The sequence below is a fragment of the Dendrobium catenatum genome, unplaced genomic scaffold (assembly GCF_001605985.2).
Source record: "Dendrobium catenatum unplaced genomic scaffold, ASM160598v2 fragScaff_scaffold_484, whole genome shotgun sequence".
Lineage (NCBI taxonomy): Eukaryota > Viridiplantae > Streptophyta > Magnoliopsida > Asparagales > Orchidaceae > Dendrobium > Dendrobium catenatum.
In genome coordinates this window covers 343,366-369,921 of record NW_021318946.1, presented here as the reverse complement: position 1 = coordinate 369,921, position 26,556 = coordinate 343,366, and the positions used below count along the sequence as shown (strand labels likewise).

The 26,556-nt window shown below is 36.0% G+C and overlaps 3 protein-coding genes across 3 annotated transcripts in view; 2 read left to right on the top strand and 1 right to left on the bottom strand.

Annotated features, from left to right (window-relative positions):
• The first annotated feature begins 1,270 nt into the window (after positions 1-1,270).
• LOC110114845 (villin-5) lies at positions 1,271-3,279 on the top strand. The gene is made up of 4 exons (XM_028694437.1): positions 1,271-1,532; positions 1,839-2,026; positions 2,416-2,530; positions 2,800-3,279. Exons 1-3 carry the CDS (start codon positions 1,271-1,273, stop codon positions 2,527-2,529), a joined length of 564 nt encoding a protein of 187 aa, XP_028550270.1. The 3' UTR covers position 2,530; positions 2,800-3,279.
• A 1,758-nt stretch (positions 3,280-5,037) lies between these two features.
• Positions 5,038-20,236, top strand: LOC110114857 (ASC1-like protein 3). The gene is made up of 6 exons (XM_020847881.2): positions 5,038-5,486; positions 6,858-7,066; positions 7,171-7,326; positions 18,344-18,529; positions 18,612-18,790; positions 19,985-20,236. The coding sequence occupies exons 1-6, from the start codon at positions 5,370-5,372 to the stop codon at positions 20,002-20,004; spliced, it is 867 nt and encodes a 288-aa protein (XP_020703540.1). The 5' UTR covers positions 5,038-5,369; the 3' UTR covers positions 20,005-20,236.
• A 3,105-nt stretch (positions 20,237-23,341) lies between these two features.
• LOC110114839 (protein yippee-like) overlaps positions 23,342-26,556 on the bottom strand; it is a 7,726-nt gene continuing 4,511 nt past the window's right edge. Inside the window, exons 3-5 of the mRNA XM_028694436.1 lie at positions 23,895-24,029; positions 23,774-23,829; positions 23,342-23,661 (exon numbers count right to left, since the gene is read on the bottom strand). Coding sequence (XP_028550269.1) covers positions 23,577-23,661; positions 23,774-23,829; positions 23,895-24,029 — 276 coding nt within the window. The 3' untranslated portion in view covers positions 23,342-23,576. The remainder of the gene's footprint in view (positions 23,662-23,773; positions 23,830-23,894; positions 24,030-26,556) is intronic.

Here is a 26,556-nt window from a genome sequence, read left to right as displayed (position 1 = left end):
AAGATAGCAGTAACAAAGGACTAATCAGCATTCCTCTTGCTTAAGCTTAGTAAACGTAGGATTTGAGTATACCTCTATGCTTTCTAATTCTCATTGTTAGACTAGGGATTATTTTGAAAGCTACTACTATTCATTGCATTTTTTTCTAATTATTTTGGAAATTTTCAAAACTCTCGACATGTGATTTAAGCCTAAGCGGATAACCACGAATCGTCTTAATTCATTGTTTGAATTTGCTAGTAATTTTGTTCTAGAATTATTCTAATAATGAGTTGTGCAAAATCCATATGAGTTAAAGAGCATTTCATTTTCGTAGTCCTGAATCATATGCGGTAGAAGTTTTACAAATCTAACAGAGATAAGATAACAATCACCTACCTCGATCTGAGCAATTTTTGTAAAAACAAACGGATCAATGAATATATATGCATAGCGCCACAACACCGCCACACAATGTTGCATGTTGAATTCAAAATTAATGTAGAATAGAGGCTTCAATGCCGTGGTGGCAATTTTTGGCACCGCTATGCCTGAGGCTCAGTGCCACAGCGTCACAAACTCAGTTATGCAGCAGTCCAGTTCAAACAGAATTTCAGATTCTTCATTTTTAAATTAAATTCAGAAATTTCAGGTTATTATAGTTGTGACTAGCCAGGCCATTGCTAACAGAGGCTAATGATGTTTATAATCATGCTTCAATTCGTAAATTGATTGATTGCTTTGTCAAAATTTTTTTCTATTTGGAATATTTATTTTCTTTTTTGGGATTGCTGTAATCGGCTGTCACAGTTTTGAAGTAGAAGAAAATTAAAATGTTTTTTAGGTGCTTAGCGATAAGCTGCTGCATTTACTTTACAACTAGTATTTATTATATTCCTGCTTAAAACCCCTTGATAGTAAATCCGTCATATGGAATTTTTCTACATTCAGATTATAGACTTTTCTACAGGGAATTGTTTAGGGGGTTTAAATTCGATTTGTCAGGTGGGACTCTTATGGAACATTGTAAGTTTGAAGAGACAACGAGAGTTCTTAAAGTTAGCTCCAAACTGTTGGAATAAAGCTATTGATCATGTTGATTTTAATGATGGACCTAAAATCCAAGTAACCTTTCAAAGATTTCAACTCTGGTACTAGAATGTTCTGCTCACACTGCAATAAAATTAACCAGCAACATAGAACACTGCACTATTAGATTCTCTTGGTTAATTTCAAATCCTCATAATCCATTGTGAACTAAATTTATTTAAATATTTTGTTTGGAAACTGAATGCAGTACGTTATTTTTCAGTCTCCCAATAGAGGAACTCAGAAGACACATTCGAGGCATTCTTCTGAAGGTTTAACTGGTCATTCTTTGATAAAATCTTCTAGATCTGATGGCTTGTTCATGGAAAGAGGATCTACTGCACCCACCAGATTATCAACTTCTGTGTCCTTGAACAGGCATGGCTTCATAGAACAAACTTCAGTTTCCAGAGAACTGTTTATAACCTCTCCTGGACAGTCAAATGAAAACTCTTCTCCTGGAGGTAGTTCTTATATGCCTCCATTTGAGTTGAGTGCAGTTTTGTTTCAATTTTGTATTTTCACTAGTCATGTATGACAACTATTTTTAACTTGTTTATGACATGAAAACCAGAAGCAGATTTCTAGTATATAACCTCTCCTTGTCAGTATTTGAACTATCGCATCACTTCTAGGGATTGGTGCTTAAGCCATGCTACTACTTTTTCGTGGAATTAATCTCTATATTATCAAAGTAATTAGTTTGATTTGTTAAATTTTTAATGGCTGTTTCCTTATGTTCCTCACATCACTATTATAAACTATTGCAGATGCCCCTTCAGAACCCCTATCTTGGGCAAAAGAGCCAACGAACAGTCCTGCTAAACTTGAGGCAATGGTAATTGGGGACAATGAAGAAAATTGTGATGCAGATAATGAGTTGCAAACTTTCCCGTATGAGCTTTTGAAAGTATCGTCAGGTACAACACTGGCAGGCATAGATGTAACAAGACGCGAGGTAAATTTAAAGTCTCTTTCTATAATATGCATCTTTGTATCTTTATGGTTTCCTAGATTTAAATCTTTTGTTGTATCATCTTGGTAATTCGGTTATGAAATCAGCATTTCATAGGTGCATTTGCAGTCAATATATAATATCTTCTTGCTTGATGCTCTTCCAGTTTATAATCTTGATACAAAATTATGCATGATTTTTTATTAAAATTTAAAATGAGATATTTCATTAGTGCTTACGGACAACTTTTGTAAATATGATGAACTGATCAGATCACATACATCTGCAGAAGTTGTATATTGTTTTGCTTAATTTTCTTTCGCCAATTAATGAAGGGAATTAAGCTGAATTAGTAAAATAAAGGCTACCTGATTGGAATTGAATTTTTGCAGGCTTATTTATCCACTGAGGAATTTAAAGTGAAGTTTGGAATGAACAAGAAGGCATTTTACAAGTTGCCAAAATGGAAACAAAACAAGCTAAAGCAGGCTCTCAATCTATTCTAAGGTATATTATATTCATTAGGCAATTCTGGAATCCCTGAAATGATTTTCTTCTCAATTAGGGTTTAGGGTTTAGATTTACAGTTACTGTTCCAAAAAAATATTATTCATGATCATACTCTGTTCTTTACTTCTCTTTGAGGTGTAACTGTCCAAATTGTTTCCATTCTCTTGGCTTATTGCTGCTTAAAGATCATCTGATTGAAGTAATTAAACTAGTTCATATCCATAGATTTACTACTGATAGAATTGGTTTTTCTGGACTTTTGACAGAGGCTGCTGCTCAGAGGATGAAGTTTCTAAGATCTAATTCTGTGTTTCTCAAGTATGGAAAGTCTTAACCAGCTCAGAAGAAATTTCATGTGAACTACCTGACATAGATCTGTTTTCATCCCTGATTTAGGCTTCGTTTGGGACTGCTTGCTCATTGTTTTCTAAAGCAGTTTTTTAATATAAAAATAGAAAATTTTGTACTAAAAAGCTGCTTTTGAAAATATTAAAAAAACTGCTCCAAACGAGCCTTGGATAGCTGCGACTTAACTATATATTTTCATCAAAAGTCAGTTGAAGTACTGCAATAATATCTTTTGTTACTACATTAAATTCAAGCTGATTATCGTGCAAGTCTTGGGCTAAGTTTAGTTCAGATAAGGATAATTACAGTGTGACTGGCTTTCATCTTTCATGAGGGAATTGTGTACTGGAATGAATGGCAGAGAAGAATGCCAAAAGCAATTCTATTTCGTTCTTTTATTAGCGGCCCTTCACAATTTTATTTTTCGGATAGTTATCATATTTTTGTGTTGGCTAATTTTTTTTTTTTAAAATAAATTTTATGATGAGTTATTTACAAGCATATCTATTCGAATGTAAAATATGTCTGATTTTTTCAGAATAAAAAAATTACAATACTTGAAGAAATTTTTAGAATTTTGGTGTTGTTGATGCACTTTATAGTCTTCGTTTGGGACGACTTTCTTATTGTTTTTTAAAGCAATTTTTTAGTTAAAATTTTTTAATTTTTATATTTGAAAGCTGTTTTAAGAATTAATAAGAAAGTTGTTTCAAATGCAACCTTAATCATAAAATAAAGCTTTTTGAGTTTACTAACAATGTTCAATGGTCCCTGCCTCACCTATGATTGATCAAATTCTCAATGCTAATATGCAAAAGAGTCTTCTACCTAATATTTCTGTCCTTCAAGAGGTTCTTAAAGTCATAGGGTATAAATATATTTGGTTTAAAGGTTATACTATTAACTACTCTTTTTTTGCTTGATAAATATTAAAAGTTGGCCTGAAAAATGTTGAGTGATTGTAAATAGGCGAATTATGGTTGACCCAGCAACCCAAAATTGATCCGAAAGTGACTCTGAAACTCATATTTGACCCGAAAACTCGAGATTATTTTGTTTTTAACTCAATTTTGACCCGAAAATTGAATATTGACCCGATTTTTGATCCGAAAATTAGCAATTTTAGGTCAATTTGGGGTCATTCGTGTCGGGTTGACTTGGACCCGAATTGGGTCGGGTTCGGGTCTGGAAACTTGATCCGTTTTTAAAATGGGTCGGATTCGGGTTGACCCGAATAGTGCCGGGTCAGTTTCGGGTTCGACCCGAACCTGACCCGCTGACCTGAATTGACACCCCTACCTAGCATAAAAGGAATAGTAGGGTTTTAAGAAACAAAATGACTAATGTCCAAACATTGATTGAAAAAATTCATTTTGCCATAAAACTCAAAAGCAAAAGATGAAAAGTGGAAGGGACCTTACCTACAAGTATTTTGCAGCTGTATTTCACCTAATTTATTTTCGCTCCCAAGATTGTCTTTGTTGGGTTATATTCATGCATTCTCCACAATAGTTGGGTGTGTCTGTTGTATTTGTTGTAGTTTTTCTGACATTGCCTTTTGGCTGGATGTGGCTTTTCTTTTGGTTTCCGACTGAATTTTTTTTTTGGACATTTAGGCCATTTAAGGCAAACTCACACACACAACGCATACACAAAGACTTGAACCCAATACCTCTTAGTTGGAAGCCTAAGCTCTCAACCAACAAGATAAGGTGAGCTGTGTACTGAATTTTTATTGACGGACGGCTTTTGTTGTGTCTTATTCTTATTTGTTATTATGTCTTCTTTCTACTTATTAGTAATTTATCGGTGTCGATATATTATATTTATTGTGGTCAATTGCTATGACTAATAATTATTCTGATCATTTTTTATTTGGATGGCTTTTTTTTTTTTACCCGGTGATATTCTATTTTGATATTCATCATTTATTTTGGGCACTTCCTATAATTATTAGGAGGACATTTTTATGCACTTTTCTATTATCTTGGGGCTTGAATTTCTTTCAACTTATTATGAGAATTTTATGAATTTTAATTTTTAATATTTGTAGAATATTCTTAATAAAAATAAAAAGCATAACTTATGTGTAATTAAAATTTATTAATGAATATGCTGGTTGTGATTCTAAAAAAAAAATAAAAAAATAAAAAGGCCACTTTTCATTCCAAGCAGCTATCAAATGCCGGAGCGACCGAGAGGAGAGTGAGTAAGCGGCGGCGGCGAATCTTCCATTCTTCTCGCCGTCCAGCGGGTTTTTTCTCTTGGTTCACAGACATAATCTACCTTTTTAAAAACTGAATCCAACATTCATCTGAAGCCGGAAGTCATTCCCTCCTTTTCCTTCACACTCTCTCTACCCCTCCCATTCCGAGATTTGGATTGAGCTGCAGGGGAGCCCGTCTTCCCGCTATCTCTCGTTGCCTGCGCAGAGTTTACGCTGATAATTTCCCGTTTATGTATCTGGATTCGCCACTGAGGAGAAGGCATGGCGTCGATCTGGGACGACGACGGTGCGCCGGACGTCTCGCATGCCCTCATCGCGATCATCTTCGCTCTGGGGTTCGCTCCCGTGAGGTTCTTACTCGATTTCCTCGTCTACAAGGTACCGTGCTGGTTACGGCCAAGCGATTTCTATTTTGTTTTCGGGAGTGAAATTTTTGTGATGGGGCTCTCTTGACGTGGGGATTGGGATGGAAGTAATACTGTTTTATTACGCTGTCTGGTCATTGGATTCTCAGTCTGAAAGATTTCTTTGGATAAATGCTTGGTTTTTTTGGTCTGGGTTGCTTTGCTTTAGGCATGTGCATTAAAAATGTATTGTTCTGTTCAAAATGAATTATGAATTCCCTTGGATTATATGACTCAAAATTATTTCATGAGGTTTATGTGATCCAAATAATGCTAGAGATTGCCTTTTCCTCCATTTTAATGTTCTTTGATAAGCGATCAATCTATAAAGATATGGCACACAATGAACTCATTTCATCTTATTTATTCTCTTACAACATTTAGAGTATAATGATGCATCAAGCGTCTCTTTTCAAGCTTGAGGATTGCAGTATCATGTTTGATCAACGATGGTAAGTTCACTCTTATAGTTTTAAAAAAAAAATCTTAATATTATAAACCTTAATTGTTTACTATAAATCATTTAGGACCAATTTACATTAGTTCTGAAATTCTTCTCCAACTGAATTGCACCATTAATAATTTTCTCGTGAACATCCTCAAGTTTTTCAATGCATACTCCATAAAACAAATTTGCTTCACTAGATATCCAAGAAGGTTTACCTTTCTCAATTTAATCTTGCAATGTCTTATTCAATTAGTTCTTCTGCATAGCATTTAACAAAGATGTTTCAGTGTTATGAAATGTTGGTAAACCACTAAATCAAGAAATTTAACTTGTTAAGTAGGAAAACCGTCTTTTTTCATTTAGTTTTACTCATAGTTCGCTTAGTCAAAATCCCAAAAAAAAAATGTAAATATCTATTATGTATTTTTTCAGTCATTTGAGAGTCTCTACACATTCAAATCACAATTATCTTCTAATACAATCAGCTACATCCATTCTTGAAAGTATGTATGCCAGCATATTTTATGTTGTTACCAAAAATAATTTTGGTATTGCATCTAAAAGCTATATAATTGGGGTTCTTCTAGAAAGTTCATCTGTTCATAATATATTCCCTAGAGCTAATCCTTTTCATGGACATGTCGTGGTCCACATATAAATAATTTTTTCATGTCCTTATGCCCTGTCACATCCAATTTGTGACTTTGTTTATGATTAATGGAATACACTATTTACTAGTTCATAGAGGAGTAACTTTTTTTTTGGTAGAATTGTAACAGCAACTAATACTCATCTGGTAACTGCTTTGTTATTTCATCATAGCAAATTAGGCTGATTTGCCGTGAGAAGTTTTCAATTATTGCACTTACCACTAAATATAAGTGTGTTTTTCATCAGCGGCTTGCAATGAGATTATTGCATAGTGGAAGAGCTACATTGGTGATTGATGAAACTAGACAATTGAAGGTTTACAAGTGTTCAGAATCAATGTGGAAGTTTACGTACTATGTTAGTGTTCAAATGTGGGTAATATCAATACTTCGCCAAGCGCCTTGGTCGATGAATACGAAGGAATACTTTAAAGGATGGCCAAATCAAGAACAAGGGTAGGTACAGCGGCATGATTTGGTAATTAATGAAGCTTAATGGCTTTTCTGTCTCCAAATAATCTAGGTGCACTGATTTTCTTCTTTTTTCTTGTTCTTACTAGGTTTTCGACGAAGCTATTCTGTATGTGCCAATGTGGATATTATACATACAGTATTGTTGCTCTTTTGATATGGGAAACTCGAAGAAAAGATTTCTATATAATGATGTCACATCACATAATTACTTCCATTTTAATTGGTTACTCTTACATCACCAGGTAGTTTATTCATGCATAAATGATCATGCAGTTTGTGTTATTCAGTTAGACTTCACTCGAAAAGGATATCTCATTGCAAGCTTTTCATAAAAGGAATTTAGTCTTAGGATGGTTGTCTTACTAATAACTGCAGTAGCTTTACTCACACAGAATACAAGTAATGATATATACACATATAAAATGTAAACCTACGTATTTATTTATGAGACGTTATATATTATTTATTAGCTTCTCAAATATGATGATTTAGGCCTTTTTTCCCGGTAACTGATGTTTGATCAGGTTGGTAATTAAACTTTTTTTTTTTTTTGCAGAGATTCGAACCTATGAACTTTGATTTAAAGATCAATAGCAATACCAATTAATCACGAGGTTGTTAACCTGAACTTGTTTGAGCAAGTAAACTGAGTTAGTTCTTTAACAGTCTATGGGCTTTAAAAGAGTCTCTAAAAAAGGAAAGTATCACCACAAAGAGAGGAGAACTAACCGTTGATGGAAGATAGATTGGAAACATTTCGTAAAAATTTCCTCTAAACAATGCGGAGGATTGAATAGTATTTATTTAGTCAGGGGAGACCAAGATTGAAAAGTCCCCCTCAAACTTAAGGGAAAATTCTATAAGATGTTGGTGAGACCTGCAATGCTTTATGGTGTTGAATGTTTGCCATTAAAAGAGAATCATAATACTAAGTTAAGTGTTGCAGAGATGAGGATGCTCAGGTGGATGAGTGTCTTTACCTTTAGAGATAAGATACAAAATGAGCATATGCGTGAAAAGGTTGGTGTAGTTCCAGTGGAAGATGAGATTAGAGAGAATCGCCTTAGATGGTTTGGTCACATAAAACGGCGGCTTTCCGATGACCTGGTTAGGAAAGTAGAGATATTAGATTTGACTTATGTTAAGAAAAGTAGATGTAGACCTAAAAAGACTTAGTTAAAAAGTATTCGAATAATTTTTCTTTATTAGATTTAAATTAGAATTTGACTTTTAACATGACACAATGGAGAAAAAGGATTCATATAGCTGATCCCACGTAGTGGGACAAAGGCTTGTTGTTGTTGTTGTTGTTGTTGGGAGACCAATATTTCACATAGGCATAAACCATGATGGTTAATTACAACCCGTGTGTGATACCTAAGACCACTTTTGATTAATGATACTTTTATAATTCAGCAATGGAGATAAAGTTCATTCAACACAAGGTTCGTAGATTGAAATCCCTTATTGGAAAGGATAGATACCAAGGAATTAGAATATCATTCAAACGAAGGATTAATGAGAATATCATTCAACACAAAGAGATAAGCCTCTCATGAAGATACTCTATAGGAAGATGGGATTTATAACTTCACAATAATTAAGTGGGGTAACTAAGTGAGCTACCCATGACATGAATAATAAAAGAATAATGGGATTAATATTATTAGAGAAGCCATCAAAATATGACTCAATGAGTTGTACGAAAGAGTTGTGTTAGGAATGAAATTATAGAACATCAAACGACTTTGGATCATTAGAGAAGTCCCAACAAATTTCAAGTCAACAGATCGTGCATAATGATAGGAGTTGAGTGTTATGCAAGTTGAGGTATCTTAACTCAAGAAAAGGGGCTTAATTATGATGCTCCCAACCCCTCTAGAGGGAGCCACATGAAAGTGGGGTTAGTAATACCATATAGGTACATGCCCCAAAGTTCAAAAGGGGAAGAGGCTTACAACTCCTCAACAATTAAAGGTTGATTGCTCAATGCCCATAGCGGACTCACAATATGCTAGAAAATATTTCTTGTTGATTGATTGAGATAGTGAGACTTATGAAGTGGATTATGGCAAGTTCTCTTCTAAGTCTAATACAAGTAATATGATATGTGAGACTATTCTTCTAAAAGTTGGCAAGATGCTCATAAAAGAAATTACAACTCACTTTTGTGAGATTGGAAATCCTACCAACACATCATACATTCTCAAACTCCACCTAAGTGAATTTTAAAAGTGTTGTTAAATCTCAATGCAATATAAGATAAATTGACCTATAGGGAGAAAATGGGTCTTACTATCTTGCACACATGTATATAATTTTCGTAATACACATATGTGAACAAGTTGAAAAAGCAGATTTAAAATGAACAAATATAGCATTGTGTATTTGCTATAAGCTTGTATCACATCAATATGCAATAATACACAGTACATAATAGAAAAAAAAAAATTCTCACATAATTTTCATAATTCACATATGTGAACAAGCTCAAAAAGCTTTAAAATGAATAAATACATCATTATGTATTTGCTATAAGCTTTCATCATAATAATATACAACAATACACAGTTTATATTAAGCAAACAAATCATATTTGACATAAATTTTACACAGTTTCTATACAAAACATGCTTCTTTCGGGCGTTCGAATACAAATAATTGAATAATACACCCTAACATAAATTTTACATAGTTTCTGTACAAAAGCATGCTGATTTGCAGTAGATGCAAAAAGGTGACATGTGAATGTCCTAAATCCTAAACCCTAACAACTATTTTAGATAAACCATTTACATAACAAATAGCTTCGGCATTTCAACATATCCAGTGATAAAGTGCCACTATGGAGATAAATCTAACCTAAACTTCAGCATCCGCATGTAATAATTTCTCTTTGAAGAAGAGAGCGATCATTATTCTAAGATGAAGAGCGCATGAATTGAGAGCTAAAAGGAAAGACGATGAAAAGTGAAATGACTCCGAATTCCGGGACTTTTGGTTTGCCGCGACTTTAAAATTCACTGACCGGGTTAAAATTTTTTACCTATGGACCAGTGGATCAGGTCGTGTCGTCGGGCCACACGTGTCAGCATTTTATTAGAGTCCGGACATAGAGCTACATTCCGAACTCCGAACCTAATAATTTCTCCGGCTTAATGGGCTTGAAGGCAACACCAAAGTGTAACTTAGGGGAAGTGTTATAATAGTTTTTCCAAGCCTATGAATGAGGTGGCAAATTGGAGGAGTCGACAAGTTTCAACCCAATGACTTGGGTGGTGCCAAGTAGCAATTCCCCCATAGCGCAAGCAAAACCTCAAACAAAGAAAAATAATTCTGGTAAATTGGAAGCCAACAAGTGCAGAGCTCAGGGTGGCATTGATAGTGATGTCGCCAAGACATCTGTGTGGCAAGGTGTCATGTTAGTCATTGTGACCTAACATGTTTGGCGACATCTATAGAAGACATGCTGCACACTGATTGTGATGTCCGAAGAGCATCAACGGCGCCTAAAGCGAGAAGTCATATTTAATGAGATCACAACATATTATCACAGGGAGACGACTTTTCCTATTAAGAAGATGGTGAGCCACCCCTAGAAATGATTACAACAAGTCATCCCAAGTCAAGAGGACAAGTTATCTCAGGAAAGGACATTGACATGTTATCTCATGGAAAGACGGCAAAACATCCATGAAAAGTTATCCTAATATGGGATGATATCAAGTCACCCCATAATAGAATGACAACAAGCTATCTTGCAAAGAGTCAAACAATAATTCATTAGGATATAGCTGGTCGTCTCTTAAGAAACTGTTATTCATCTCGTAGACAGTCAACAAATCATCCTAGAATGACAAGTTATTCTTCAAGAGATGACAAGTCGTCCCAAAATGGGACAGTGACAAATTCTCCGAGATGACAAGTCATCCAAAGAGTGAAGGTGGCAAGTTCTCATAGAGAGTTGGCAGATCATCTCAAAACGGGACAATGACGAGTCCTCTCAAAATTTGATAGTGGAAATTCATTACTCAAGAGGTGGCAAGTCATCCCCAAATGTCATGATGATGGTGTTACCCCCATGAACCACCTGACTCTAGTTTGGATTTTGATGATAATAAACATATGATTAAAAGCATATAAAAAGTAAATTTAAAATAGCTCATTATGGAAGAATTATTTTTTAAGTCTTATTATAATGGATGAATGTACGACTGTCAAATTCATGATTATATTTGGTTTTGCATTTGCATCATCATGCTTTAAATTCTTTTAGAGCAAAAAAAAAATTTCTTACAGAATATAAACTCTTAAGTTTACTGCTCATTCACAAAGTTAACATCAAAATCTAATTTTATGTTAGGAAGTAGGTAAAGTTAACAAGGTTTAAATAACTTAATGAAATATTCAAATACCTTGATGATGCCACATTGCCAGAAGATATCAATTAAAAGGGACCATGATTTTCAAAATACCCTCAAATTCCAAAGTTTAGATAGGTAAATTTAAAACAAAATTTATTCATCCTCCACATTCATTTGCTGAGGATAATAAATTTGAGAATAATCCTTGCTCATAAAGAGCTAATATCTTATCAAGCGCATTGCTACTATTCATTCTCAATCGACCTCTTGTTAGTAAAGACGTGATATGTGTACTCTAACCAAAGATTTTATTGTTACATAACATCATAGGTAAATGGTTATGACTAGCAACCTTTGACTTGGGGATTTTGTTGCGAAATGACACGATTAAATATAGTCACTATCAAAGCTTATAAGTTTCTCAATAGTTAAAAACCCTCAAATAATCAATCATAGGGTGCACTTAATTGGACATAAAATCTTCTGTTAGCTATGTAAACTTAAATTTGTCCCCTTAAGGCAATCATTTATCTCAGATGGAAGGAGGGAAACCGATGCTTCACCCTCTTGTATGGTTCTCAAGTAGCATCATTGTCAAATAAGTTCTTCCACTTAATTAACATTTCCTTGGACTCGCCCTCTCCTTGATGAACTCCTTTAAGCTTGAGTGGTTCCAAAACCACCTCCAGATCTCGTGTCAGCATCCCTAATAGTTTTGAACTAGCTGCATGATCTCCCATTGCTCTCCTCAACAGTGATACATGGAACACTGAGTGTATAGAAGTCGTTGAAGTGGTAAGCCACTGCTCCAATTCTCTCCAATATCTCATAAGGGCCAAAGTACCTCAGGGTTAACTTCTCATTTCTTATGTTGGCTACTGCCTTCTGTCTATAGGGTCGTAGCTTTAAGAATACCCCATCCCCAACGAAAATTGGATGTTCTTCCTGTATTCATCCACTTCTTTATAATTTACTGAACTCTCGATAGGTGTCTTTTTAACTCCTCCAGCACCTTATTCCTTTCTTGCAAGTACTGCTCTACTGAAGATATTGATGTGCAGATTTGGCCAAAATGTGGAGGGTCTCTCCTATACAACACCTTGAAATGAGTCATCTGGGAGGCCAAGTGATACGAATTATTATACCAGTATTCTGCCCACGCCAGTCACTTGGCCCATACCATAGGTGTTTTTGAAGCAAACACCACAGGTATGTCTCCAAGCTCCTGTTTATTACTTCTAGCTGTCTAGGGGTGGTAAGCGGTGCTCTTCTTCAGCACTGTCCCTTTTAGCCTAAACATCTCCCTCCAAAAATGATTGAGGAACACATTATCTTTGTTACATACTATAGACTTCAATATCCCATATAGTTTGAACACCTCGCTACTGAATGTTGCCTCTACTGTCATTGTTGTGTAATGATGTCGTAGGGGGATAAAGTGAGGGTATTTTCTTAATCTGTCAACTACCACCAACATCACAGTAGATTCTTTCGATCGAGGTAATCCATAGTGACTTCCTCCAACACCCAATCTGGTAGTGCTAGGGCCACCATTTCTTCCACATCCTTGTATATCCCTTTCTAATATTGCTCCGTTGCCAATCTCTTGTATGTCTTCTATACACCAGAATGACCTCCCACGGTGCTCCCATGAAACACTTGCAGTAGTTGTGGGATATGAATTGAGGTCCGTGGCATCACAAACTCCCATTGTATAGTCTCTCCCCCTCTAAAGAGTATCTTGAGTGATTGTTCTAATCTTTTAAAAGATCTGCTCTAATTTTTCCCAACTCATCTTGTATACTCTCCTCTTTGATTGCCCACCAATCCAGTATCAACAGTATCGACATAACCAACTCTTGGAGCTCCCCATACATCTGGACAGGGCATCAGCCGCCTTGTTCTTCAATCCTCGCCGATAATGAATCTCAAAATCATAGCTTAATAGCTTAGAGAACCATCTATGATGCTCCTTAGTCGCCATCCTCTTCTCCAAAAGAAACTTCAAGCTTCTCTGGTCCGTCCTGACGATAAAATGCTGATTCAACAAGTATGGTCGACACTTTTGAATAGCTAACTCAATGGCCATCAATTCCCTCTCATGGACTGACTTCAATCTATCTTTGGCTGTCAATACCTGACTGAAGAAGGCTATGGGTCTATGATTCTACATAAGTACGACCCCTAACCCATATCATGATGCATCCGTCTCTACCACCAAAATTTGACTGAAATCTGGTAGGACCAAAATCAGAACTATGGTTATGGCTTTCTTTAGTCTTTCAAAGGCCTATGTAGTTGCCTCTTCCAACAAGAAATTGTCCTTCTTTAGATGCTCATTGAACGGCCGCGCTATGTTATTGTGTCCTCTTATGAATCTCTTGTAGTACCCGCCAAACCTAGGAACCATTTCAACTCTCTCAGATTCCTAGGTAGAAGTTATTTCTGCATTGCCTCAATCTTGGCCTAATCTGCAGTCACCCTCCTGAGAAACCATGTGCCCCAAGTATTCCACACTAGTCTGTGCAAAGAAACACTTCTTCGGGTTGGCCCTCACTTGATGCTTCTATAATACTTCTAAGACCACCCTCACATGCTCCAAGTGCTCCCCTATCGACCTGTTGTGCACCAGGATGTCATAAAAAAAAAAACCAGTACAAAGTTCCAAAGATATAGTTTGAACACTGTTCATGAGCGACAGGAAAGTGGCAAGGGCGTTTGTGAGCCTGAATGGCATCACTAAGAACTCGTAATGCCCCTCATATGTCCTGAAAGCAGTGTTCAAGACATCCTCCTCCCTCATCCTAATATGATGGTATCCGGACTTGTGATCCACCTTGGTGAATACCACTTTTCCACACAACTCATCCAGTAGCTCATCAATCACAGGTATGAGTAACTTGTTTAGCCCATTCTCCTTATTTAGAGCCCAACAAACAACACATAATCTCCAGCTCCCGTCCTTCTTCTTGACTAGCAAGATTGGGGTAGAAAAAGGACTCACACTCGGTCTGATGATTCCCGCCTCGAACATCTCTCAGATCAAGTTCTCTATCTCGTCCTTCTAAATTTGAGGGTAGCAGTAAGGCCGAACACTAATCGGTGACACTCCCTCCCCTAAGGTGATACCATGCTCCTGCTCCCTCAATGGTGGTAAACCTTGAGGTTACTGAAAAACTTGACTAAACTATTGTATTAATGGTTGTACTAAGAGAGGAATGGTTCCCCCTTCCTCTAGTACGACCCCTTCTAATCTCTGTAGTTCCACTAGAAATCCTCCTCCCACCTTCTGTATGATTTTGAACATGGTTTTTAGAGATACCATAGCCTTAACACCCTACGTCTCCCTCGATTACCATCATTCTTCCATACACCAGTGCTCCATCGTCAATGCTCCCCAATTGACCCTGGTATCTCCCAAGGTCTATAGTCACTTCATCCCTAAGATGATATTAGTGCTCCCTAACTCTAATGAGAGAAAATCTTCCCTCACCTGAACCCCCCTGTATAGTCAGTACAACTCCCCTACACACTCCTCCCCATCTCCACCTTTCCAGTGCTAATCATCACTCCATAGCCCCCGATGTCCACCAATTTCACACCCAATTGGTCCACCACCTGATTGGAGATAAAATTATGGGTAGCAGCAGCACCACCACCTCTTTGTTTTCTATTTCTCTTTTCACTTTCTTGATGTGAATCAGGGTGAACCCAACCACTGAGTTTAAGGAGACTTCGGCCATGTCATGATGTAGCTCATCCTTCTCTTCTACTACTGCCTTACTCTTAGCTCCCTCATTAGCTTCCTCGCCATCACAGATGGTAAGAACTTGAAGAGTTCGATCCGTACACCTGTGTTCCAGCGTGTATTTCTCATCGCACAATCCCTTTGCCCATTTCTTTTGTAGCTCCTTCTCAGTGAGTTCTTGAATTTTCCCCTGAATCCTCCTCATATAGACTTCTCCTTTGGAGCCTCACGAAGACTTTTCAATGTTGGTCCCTTGAGAGCTAACAAAGTAGTGGTCTTCCTGTACAAACCTCCTGAACTGTTGCCTCCCACCCCCCCCCCTCCCCCCTGACCCTCCCTCTAGATCCTTTTGGCCCTTCACTAACTGTGCTAGCTCCATAGACTCTCTCAAATCATGTGGCCTCATCACTCTAACAGACGCCCGGATCTCCATCTTGAGCCCCCTCATGAAGTTCCCCTCCAGCAGTCTTAGAAAGCCAGTCCAGTCGGCTAGCTAGGTACTCAAACTTGTCACGGTACTCCACCACAGAGCCCACCTGCATCAAAGCGAAGAACTACTCATAGAAGTCCCACCTTTGCTGGTTCGAAAATGTTTCAGCAAGTAGTCCTTGAACTCCCTCCAACTTCGAATGGGCCGCCTCATGTCTCTCCACTGGTACTGGGCCAATGCCTTATCCAGCTACTGTCAATCTTTCTTCCTCCATCAACTCGTTGACGGCAAAATACCTCTCTACCTTATAGATCCACGCACGTGAGCCCTCCCCCTCAAAGATAGACATTTTCAGCTTCCTTACCGTTGGATCGCCTGATCGCCTATGTTTCCCCTTAATCCTCTATAGCATCCCATTCCCTGAAAAGGAGGAGCTCCCCAAATTTCTCGATCCTCCCTTCTACATTTGTACCCAAACACTTTTTCAAAATCCCCCTCCTTTCAAAATCAGCACTCCTGCACTCATAGTCCACCCATCTTCTTGCAAATTCAGCACCCCTTCACTCATACACAATACTCATCTCCTCCCTAGAAATAGGCTATAGAGAAGGCCTCTCGTCTTCTCCTTCCAAAATCTCTACCTCTTGATTTTCTCCTCCTCTAATCGGATTAGGGTTTCCTCCACTTCCTTGGCCATCGGTAGCACCCCTTGTCTCTGATGTCATTATTTTGGACTTGGCTTCAAGCAATTTCTTCAGCATTTCTTCCATGACGGCGAACTTTCCATTCATCTTTTCATGGACGGATGCAAATTGGTATTCAAATTCTTAAATTTTCTCCACAAAATTTGATTTCAATTGGTCTATTTCCCCTTCCAACACTTTCACTTTCCTTCCGGCCATTGGTACCCATATTTGTTAGTGGCGAATGGTGCATCGCGGCGCAAAGATTCTCGTGGAGCCATGGCACATAGCGTATGGCGCGACACACCTTTTTAAATATGATGCACAATTGAAAATAATTAAAAATATATATATTCACTAATATTAAATACCATTAAATAACAAATAATAGGTTGATTAGAGTAAAATTTAGGCATAAATATCCCATCAAATAGCAAAAATGATGATTTTAAATCTTACATCAATAGATTTGAGCAGTATTTAAGCATAATTTATCCTAAATCCCACCTAATAATAAAAATGATAGCTTTAATTCCTACAAAAAAATTAAATCCTTTAAAGTTTTTTTATATGTTATTAATTTGAAGGTTAATTAATTAATAATTGATTATGATATTAATATATAATTCTAAAAAAATAATTATAATTTACAATATGTTAACAAAATACTGCATGCTATTTTGATGCACTGCGTCGCGCTGAACCGCGTCAAATAAATAGCGTCATATATGCACCATGTTGCAACGTGCGCGCGCGCCAGTTTGCGCCATTGACATTTATGTTGGTACCCTATATCGAAGGGCTCTGATACCAATTCATTAGGATAACCTTGTAGGAAAGCACTTTGCAAAATAGAACTTGAGAAGAACTTGGAAGGAAAACCATAATCAAACTTCTTTAATTGATAATAGATGAAGAAACACAACAATATACAATGGATCTTCTACTGGAGAGGAAGATCCAGCTCTTCCAAATCTCTAGATGCCGCTAAGAACCAGGAAATTACAGCAAAAGCATAGATAAAAAAATCTAACCTTAGCCTCCAAACATACTTAAGCATACAAAATTAGGTCAAATCCCAAACTACCCCTTCTCTTTGAATTTTTCCTTCCTAAATCCTCCTTAATTTCCTCTTGATTAAGCTAGTGGACCACACCATCAAGGGCGGCAGGCATAGGGGGCGGAACTTCCCTGCGAAGTTCCGCCTCTTATAAAATTGGACCGGTCTTTGAACCTGTCTATCACTTTTGAAGCTCGTAGGCACCAAGAAAATGAGTTTTTGACCAAGTCTGACAGGGCAAGGTTGCATGGGGCTGGAAAAGTTCAGCTCAGGGCCAGCCATAAGAGCGAAGAAGTGTGACTTTCTAAGAAAGAGTGCTGGCAAAGCGTCGAAAAGAACGACTTAGGATTGGGTGCTGACATGAGGTGTGTTTTTGGGAGAAATAATCCCTGTGAAGGTCAGCCTCTTGTGTTAAGGTACCGGTGAGGGGTGAGTTTAAGGGCGTTGCAAATGGTCGACTTCTCTAGAGAGAGTGCAAATAATGCGCCAAGAGGAGAAGCGGTGGGGAGACTTCTCGAGACCAAGATGATTGTTGTTCTGAAATGACTTAATTATAAATAATGACTCTGGCAGTTATTTAAATACGTTCTGGTTTATCCCTTCCTGCTTTAACATTCTAAAGCAAGGAGACTTTCCTGGTATATGTGACTCATCAATAAATTAATGCAATTCTGCAAAATGTTTTATTCTACATTTTAAGCTTTAGATATGATTTGAAGTAGAAGTTTCATAAATTTGGCTTAATAATAGTATATCATTGCTTTTCGACTGTAAATTCATAATTTCTATCCTGACAAATATAAAGGATACAAAATAGCTTATCAATGATCAATTGTAAAAATTGTTAATGAGCCAGTTCCATAACCTCGTGGTGGAAAGGAGAGCCATTCTTAGCAACTTGTTTTATTTTCCTACGAAAACTTTCTTTGCTGCTCTGTTCCTTGTAGGTTTGAGTTAGCTTTTGTTTAATGCAGGTTTTTCCGTATAGGAATAGTTATTCTTGCCCTTCATGATGCATGTGATGTATTTATGGAAGCGTCAAAAGTATTCAAGTACTCTGAGAAGGAGATGGCAGCTAGCCTTGGCTTTGGTTGTTTTGCTATCTCTTGGTTTTTGTTACGTCTCATATTATTCCCCTTCTGGATTATCAAGGCATCAAGGTCTGGAAGCACCAACTTAGGTTTTAATCATTTGAATTTTTCCTCTATTTCTCTTGATTCTTTTCAATGTTTGCCTTCTTAGCTACCACTCTGTTGAGCCATTGATCGAGGCAAACTATTTTCCTAGAACATTTTATTATACTTTCAATACCATGCTTCTTACCCTTCTGGTTTTCCACATCTACTGGTGGAAACTCATATGCGCAATGCTCCTGCGTCAGCTACAAAATGAAGGAAAAGTAGGAGAAGATATTCGATCAGGTTAGATTTCATTGGAGATTAAGCTTTTTTTTTAATTATTAGTGCAATGAATCGCAATATTTTCCTCTCTGATAATTTATGTTAAATAGTTATCCTCAAGTTTAAATGGAATTTATTCTATATTAATCGCCATCTGTCTCAAGTACTTTTTTTTCCCTATTAATGACTATTTTTAGTTAAATATAGTCATTCTTAATCATGTATTTCTCTCGCTTATAATGAGCTTAAGAATAAGTTACATAGATCTATTTGGATTTGTTGATGGATTTACTTCTGCATGAATTTTTGCTTGGAAATCCTAATATACAAATTTCATGATACACAGCTCACCTTGGTCTGTTGGTTGGGAGTTTTGACTATCAACCAAGAGATTTGGATTCGAGTCTTGCATATGTGGTGTGTGTGTGAATTTGCTTTTTAGCCTATATGTCCAACAACACAACAACAACAACATCAGCCTTTGTCCCACTACGTGGGGTCGGCTACATGAATCTTTTTTCTCCATTCTGTCCTGTTAAAAGTCAAATTCTCGTTTAAATCTAATAAAGAAAGATCATTTATAATATTTTCTAACTAAGATTTTTTAGGTCTACCTCTACCTTTCTTAACATAAGTCAAATCTAATATCTCTACTTTCCTAATCGGGTCATCGGAATGTCGCCGTTATGCGACCAAACCATCCAAGGCGACTCTCTAATCTTATCTTCCACTGGCACTACTCCAACCTTTTCACGTATATGCTCATTTCATATCCTATCTCTAAAGGTAAAGCCACCCATCCACCTGAGCATCCTCATCTCTGCAACACTTAACTTAGTATTATGCTTCTCTTTTAATGGCCAACATTTGGCACCATAAAGCATTGCATGTCTCACCACCATCTTATAAAAATTTCTCTTAAGTTTGAGGGGTACTTTTCTATCTAAAAAACAAGCCCGATGCATTCCTCCACTTCAACCATCCAACTTAAATTCTGCTGATAATATCCCCGTCTATTTCACCATCACTCTGAACAATAGATTCAAGATATCTAAAACGTGTACTCTTATTGAAGTCATGATCCTTATCCTTCATTTCCTGTACTATGCATTAATCCACTTCTATGTTCAAGCCATTTGATAACTTTTAGCATTTGATATAAATGATTAAAAAAAAAAAAAGTCATTTGATAACATTTTTTAAATCCTAATGCAGATTCTGAAGATGGGGAATGAGATTGCAGGACCCCTTCCATGTTGCAGATAATAGTTGTAAGTGATTTAAGATGTATCCAGCTTGATATATTGGTGTAGGTTTCATTCTTTTTTGACTCGCAGAGCTTATTAGCTCAGATTTTGCATTTCTTAAACTCTCGTTCAGTGTAAAAAACACAGTGGTTGGAACCAATTTCTATAGAATATGGCCGATTGTAAAATTAAATAATCTTTGCCATTCAATTTTCTTTTCTGGATTATTGTTAGTGATAGATTGATAAACATTGTTGTTTTTAATATAAGAATTGGTCTACACTCAAAAGAAACAATAGTGACATAATTAAACTATCAATTTTATTCTTTGAGCTTCTTTTTTTTTAATACATTGGATTTGTATTTTTTTTAACAAACAAAATTATTTTAAAAAAAATTAATTTTTATTTTTATTTTTTTATATTTGTAAATGAAAATCATTCTAGCACCAATGTCATCACTATTGTACATAATATTCAATAAAAATAAAAAAATGATGATTATAGAATATTAAATAAAATTTTATTTTCTCCTAAAATATAAATAAACTCTTTTAAATTGCTTGATTTTGTGTGCCACATTTTCCTTGTGCTTTGACAGATACAATGGATATCCTACCGCTTGATTTGCGCGCATATATTAGAATTATTAGGCACTATATTTAGTTAGGCACCTCTAGAAATTCAGGCTGATTTTAAGTAGAAATTATTCTGTGTGGAAGCCGAATGCCGTTCGGATACCAACAAAAATTAGCCACGTCAGTACCGTGGCTCGGTACTGCTTGGTATTGTTGAGTAATCGCAATTGGCCATAGTCAAGTGATGGTTGTCGAATGACCACAATCTAACAATGGTAGCTGGAGGACTGCAGTTAAGTGATGAGAGACAGATGATGGTATTCAAACAATAATAGTTAGACAATTATATATAGCTAGGTGAGAATTGTTGTAGGGTTGTAATCAAAAGACAATACTTGAAGTACCATAGTTAAGCAATATTGGTCGGAGAACTCTAGTTGGGCGGTAGTGTTCGAAGGACCTTAGCTAAGCGATGGTGTTCAGGGGATCAAAGTTGAGTGAAGGTAGTTGAAGGACCGTAAATAGGTAATGGTGGTCGAATGACTATTTTTTTTATTTAAAAAAACTATTGAATTTTTTGGAACTTTCCTTCTCCCTTCTTTAAGTATAAATACCTCCTAGAGGGAGGAAATTGGCTCCTCTCGAGAGGGAATAATTATTAGGTCTGGACACCTGACGTAGCTCTACATCCGGACACCAATAACATGTCGCCACGTGCTCTTACTCTTTACCGCGCGGCTTGACGACCCGGACCAAGACCGGATCCCGGTATTGCTATGTTCGGGTATTGCTAGGTATTGTTCGGTATTGCTATGTATTGTTTGACAATAACGAGAAATACCGCTCTATCAAGACCAATATCTAGCAATACCGAGCAATACCTAACAAAATCAGGGTATTGCTAGGTATTGCTCGGGTCTTGACAGATTGGTATTTCTCGTTATTGCCGAGGAATACCGAGCAATACCTAGCAATACCCCGATCTGCACAAATCAGCCAATACAAAGCAATATCGGGTCCGAGTTGTCGGGCCACGCGGTAAAGAGTAAGAGCATGTGGCAGCATGTTATTGGCGTCCGGATGTAGAGCTACGTCAGGTGTCCAGACCTAATAATTATTCCCTCTCGAGAGGCTCAAAATCTCTCTCTTATGAATAAAATTATATAAAATAAAAAAATAAAAAAATTCTAAGAAATAGATGCTCCTCCTCTATGAAGATGCTCAAATGGCACATTAAATTATGAGACTCTTCCCCCTCCCCGTGTCAATAAGCATCACCAGTGATGTCCGCCTACCGGTTGGCCAACCAAGCTGGCATGGCCTAGATTTCGGGGCCACACAGATCTATTCCAGCATTTTTGGGGTCCCTAAGATCCTTTGTCAACATTTTGTACTCAATTTTAATATTTTGGAAGCTTCACAAAGCTTTTATGATTAAATTCAAGTATATTTGAAAATTTTAGAGTAAAATTTGATTAATTTTTGCTCCAATGGCCGTATTGACTTTATGAAAAGCTGAATTTATAATTAACGATATTTTACTTTGTTTATGATTCCGATGAGATATCCATGTTGACGTCTAAGGAACAGTCACACCTCGTAATTTTCTTTAATTGCAATTTTGTGCCACAAAATTTTCAATTATTTATATATATTTTTGAATGACAATCTTTGACGACCAAAAATGTTCCAAAAAAATCGGGGGCAAATTGTACAACTCTAGAAAATTTAACTAGCATCATAAATTTTGAGCCATAATTGAATTAAAAACTTTCAGAATTAAATTCCAGACCATCTAAACTTTGAATTCAACAAGCATATAATCAAGTTGAACAAATCAACGAGACGAACCTATCACAACACTAATGATCTAATTTGACTCCAAATAAACCCAATCAAAGAACTTTGAGGATCTTTGAAAACTTTTGAATATTAATTGAATAATCAAACAATCTCCATTACTAATCAATCAAAATTTATTTATACTTATAAAAAAAATAAATTTAACAGCTATAAAAACTCATTCTAATTAAAATTATAACATAAATGCAATGGAATTTGTCATTTAATTTTATCTTTATACCCGCCATTTTATAGCCTTGGAACTCAACATCACAGCATTAATTATAATTTACAACATAAAATTATTTATAAAATAAATTGAATTATTTTCAATAATTTAATAATATATTAAACATGCATAAAAAATTAGATAAGAGTCGAACTTTAGCTGCAAAATTAGTGCTCAAACACACATTCCCCTATGCTAGCAATTTGGAGCATAAATTTTAAACTTTTTCCCGCTAAGGCTTCGTTTGGAATAGTTTTCTTCCCACTTTTTAAAACGGTTTTTTAGTGTAAAAATTTTTTAAGCCAAAAATTATTGTACTAAAAAACTGTTTTAGAAAGTTATCCCAAACGAAGCCTAACGTTTCATTTGGGATAGCGTTCTTGCTAATTTCTAAAACAAATTTTTAGTATAATAATATTTTTGACTAAAATTTTTTGTACTAAAAAATTGCTTTAAAAAGCAGTAAGAAAGCTGTCTCAAACAAAACCTAAGTCTATCTTCTACCATCACCACTAAGCTAGGATTAGTATAATCTGACAATTATATCAAACTTAAACATTAAGGCATCTTATCCTCTATCCCAATGAGATCAAATCAATGGAATCTGAATTCTAATGATTTACATATAGGATTACAGTACCATTCAAACAACAGAAAGAAATTGGGGATGTAGATGCTTAGGATCAGATCAAACTTTAATGAATGAGATTTAGTAGAATATCTGTTAATTCAGCTAGCTAGCTAGCGTTCAACCTGAAGGAAATGTATACAGCTAAAGTAGATAACCATAACATCACAACCCATCATATTGTTTAGTATGCTCAGCTTCCTAAGAGCTAAAAACAATATCCAGAACCATAATAAACGGTCGAATAAAAGTAAGAGACTGCAACAATTCAATTACTGACCAAATTATGCATCATCTGCATCGCTTCCTCCAACATGAGAATCTAGATTTGCTAAGTACTGGCTTCCATCAGGGCCTGCTACCATATACCTGTTCAGGGATGATTAGTTGCCTCAGAAATATTTAAAGATCTGGCTAACAATAAGAGATTTATCAGAAAAAAAGAATGCTTCCTATTGCTTTCTGAGCTCTCAATTGTTACCTTTCAAGGATAAACTTTCCTTCTTTGTACTTTTGGCTCTTCTCATGAGCAGCTTCCTGAAGAACAGGTGAAATTATAAGACCTATAAAATTGCTATAATGCATTCAAATGCATTGCTTACATATTTCCAACCAACAATGGAGCCACAACCAACACAGAAGATGTCAGAAACAGTATGCATGCCAGTCATCATCATTCGATCTTCCTTCAATCCCATTGTTACATTGACACTGTCAATCATCAGATCATGTACAAACTAAAATTAGATAAATTTAGACAAAATGTGTCTACAATAGGTCTCTATAGCCACTAGGAGTGTAAATGAGTCGAGTCGAGTCGAGTTTAGGCCCTTATCGAGCTCGACTCGTTAGTTGGAAAGCGAGCTCGAACTTGAGCTCATCTCACTGTAAACGAGCTCAAGCTGGCTCGCGGGCCATGGGCGGAAATTTTTAAATTTAGGCGGAATTTTAAAAAATTAGGCGGGATTTTTAAAACTTAAAGAGGGATTTTTAAAACTTAATCAAATTTGAGGGAAAAAAATGAAATGTTTAGCATTTAAATAAAATTTAGGTGATTTTTATTAACTTTTTATATATTTAAATTTAATAAATAAACTAAAATTATTTTTAAAATATTAATATTTATTCAAGCTAGCTTGCGAGATCACGAGCCGAGCCAGCTCAAGTACGAAGTCGAGCTCGTTTACTAAACGAGCTCGGCTTGTGAGCCCATAAATGAGTCGAGCTCGAGCCGGCTGGCTCACTTACACACGTAATAGGCTAATAGCCACCATGGATAGGTGTGTTATTAGCATGAAGAGCACATTTTAGATCATAAGAGGATTTCTTCCATCCACAAATGCCTGGAATTATTGAATGGTAAAAAGCAACGAGCTCTAGCAGAAACGGTTTACAGTGTAATAATAATGCATAAGAAGATTATGCAATGTCTATAACAGGAAAAACATCATAAGCTATTTGAAGTGTTACAAGAAACAAATCAGGAAATCTACGACATGATCATAAGCTAATCAACAAACTGCAAGTAAATTTAAGGAAGATGCAGCCTTTAGGGAATAACTAGAGAAAATGAATAAGCAAAAATGTATGGCTAGGATCAAGTAAATAAAAAATCCTCAAGTTTGCAAAAATAAAATATTGACTTTGCCTAATCACAGGAATAAAACATCATAAAGTTGGACTGATCTATATAAGAATAAATATAAAATTAATGAATCAATTTATGAATTTACAAAACTGGATTACTAAGGTAACACCTGTTGCTGGCCACACATTTTAATTGGGGAACACATCATTAACACCATCTTTAATCATTATGGGAGGATTGAATCAGCAGCTGTTGATAAACATTCCACGAATTACTGTATCATTATAACTTAATACAGATTGATAAAGTGCTAGAAATCATTGATTAATGAACCAATAAAAGAAAATGTCTCCTTTCTGATGCGTTTTTGTGTTTTTATGGTGGTTGGGAGGGAGATGCATTGATTAAATCGTAAAGTGATATTGCAAATTTTTTTTTTCAACTAGTGCTCCAGTTGTTCATATAATAGAAACATTGTAACAAAATCATCCAAGATTCAAGATCAACCTAAATAAATATAGATCCAAGCTGGTAGTTATTATATTTCCACATTCCAAGTTTTGTTTGTCGATTACTAAACACCCATTCTCTAAGTCACACAATGCCGTCCACTCCATAAAGTACAGAATTTTTAGTAATCAATCCTAAGTTTTTTCCCTTCCTAACCCAAGAATACCTTTTCTAATAGAACTCATAGCAAGACATCCAAACTTTTATACCTAGGGGAGATGGTATACTCTAAGTATTCTTTAGTATATTTTGTTCGATATTCATCTCAAAAGAAAATCTTCTCTTAAAACAGCTTAAGTTCCTCTAAGCAAAACCAAAGGGCATCATTCTTAGTATGAAATAATAGACCCCAAAAGTGGCAATCTCTTATGTAGAATAGGCTCAATATAGACCAATCACTAGATTCATAAGGACTAGTAGAAATTGACTCTATTATATTTTATTACATTTTGTTATTTTATTTAAGCTATTTTTTATTTAAATTCAAGAAGAATGTCCTTTGTAATGTAAAAATCTCAAATATAAAAAATGTAATATAAGCTAGAAATTTTATTTGATTGGAGTTCCCTGGAGTGTAATTTTAACCTTAGAGTCTAAAGGTTTTTATTTGAGTAGATTTAAAACCGAATACATGGAGTGTAATTTTAGAAGTAATAGATCTAGTGGGGGGTTTGTGACTTTGAGATATCAAGCATTAATAAGAGTACACGTTTTAAATATCTTGGGTCTATTGTTCATAGTAATGGTGAAATAGATGGGGATATTATTAATAGAATTCAAGTTGGATGGTTGACGTGGAGGAATGCATCGAGCTTGTTGTGTGATAGAAAAGTACCACACAAACTTGAGGGAAAATTCTATAAGATGGTGGTTAGACCTACAATGCTTTATGGCGCAGAATGTTGGTAATTAAAAGAGAAGCATAATATTAAGTTAAGTGTTGCAGAGATAAGGATGCTCAGGTGGATGAGTGGCTTTACTCTTAGAGACAGAATACGAAACGAGCATATACGTGAAAAGGTTCGAGTAGCTCTAGAGGCAGATAAGATTAGGAGTCACCTTAGATGGTTTGGTCACATAAAACGGCGGCCTTCCGATGACCCAGTTAGGAAAGTTGATGTATTAAATTTGACTTATGTTAAGAAAAGTAGAGGTAGACCTAAAAA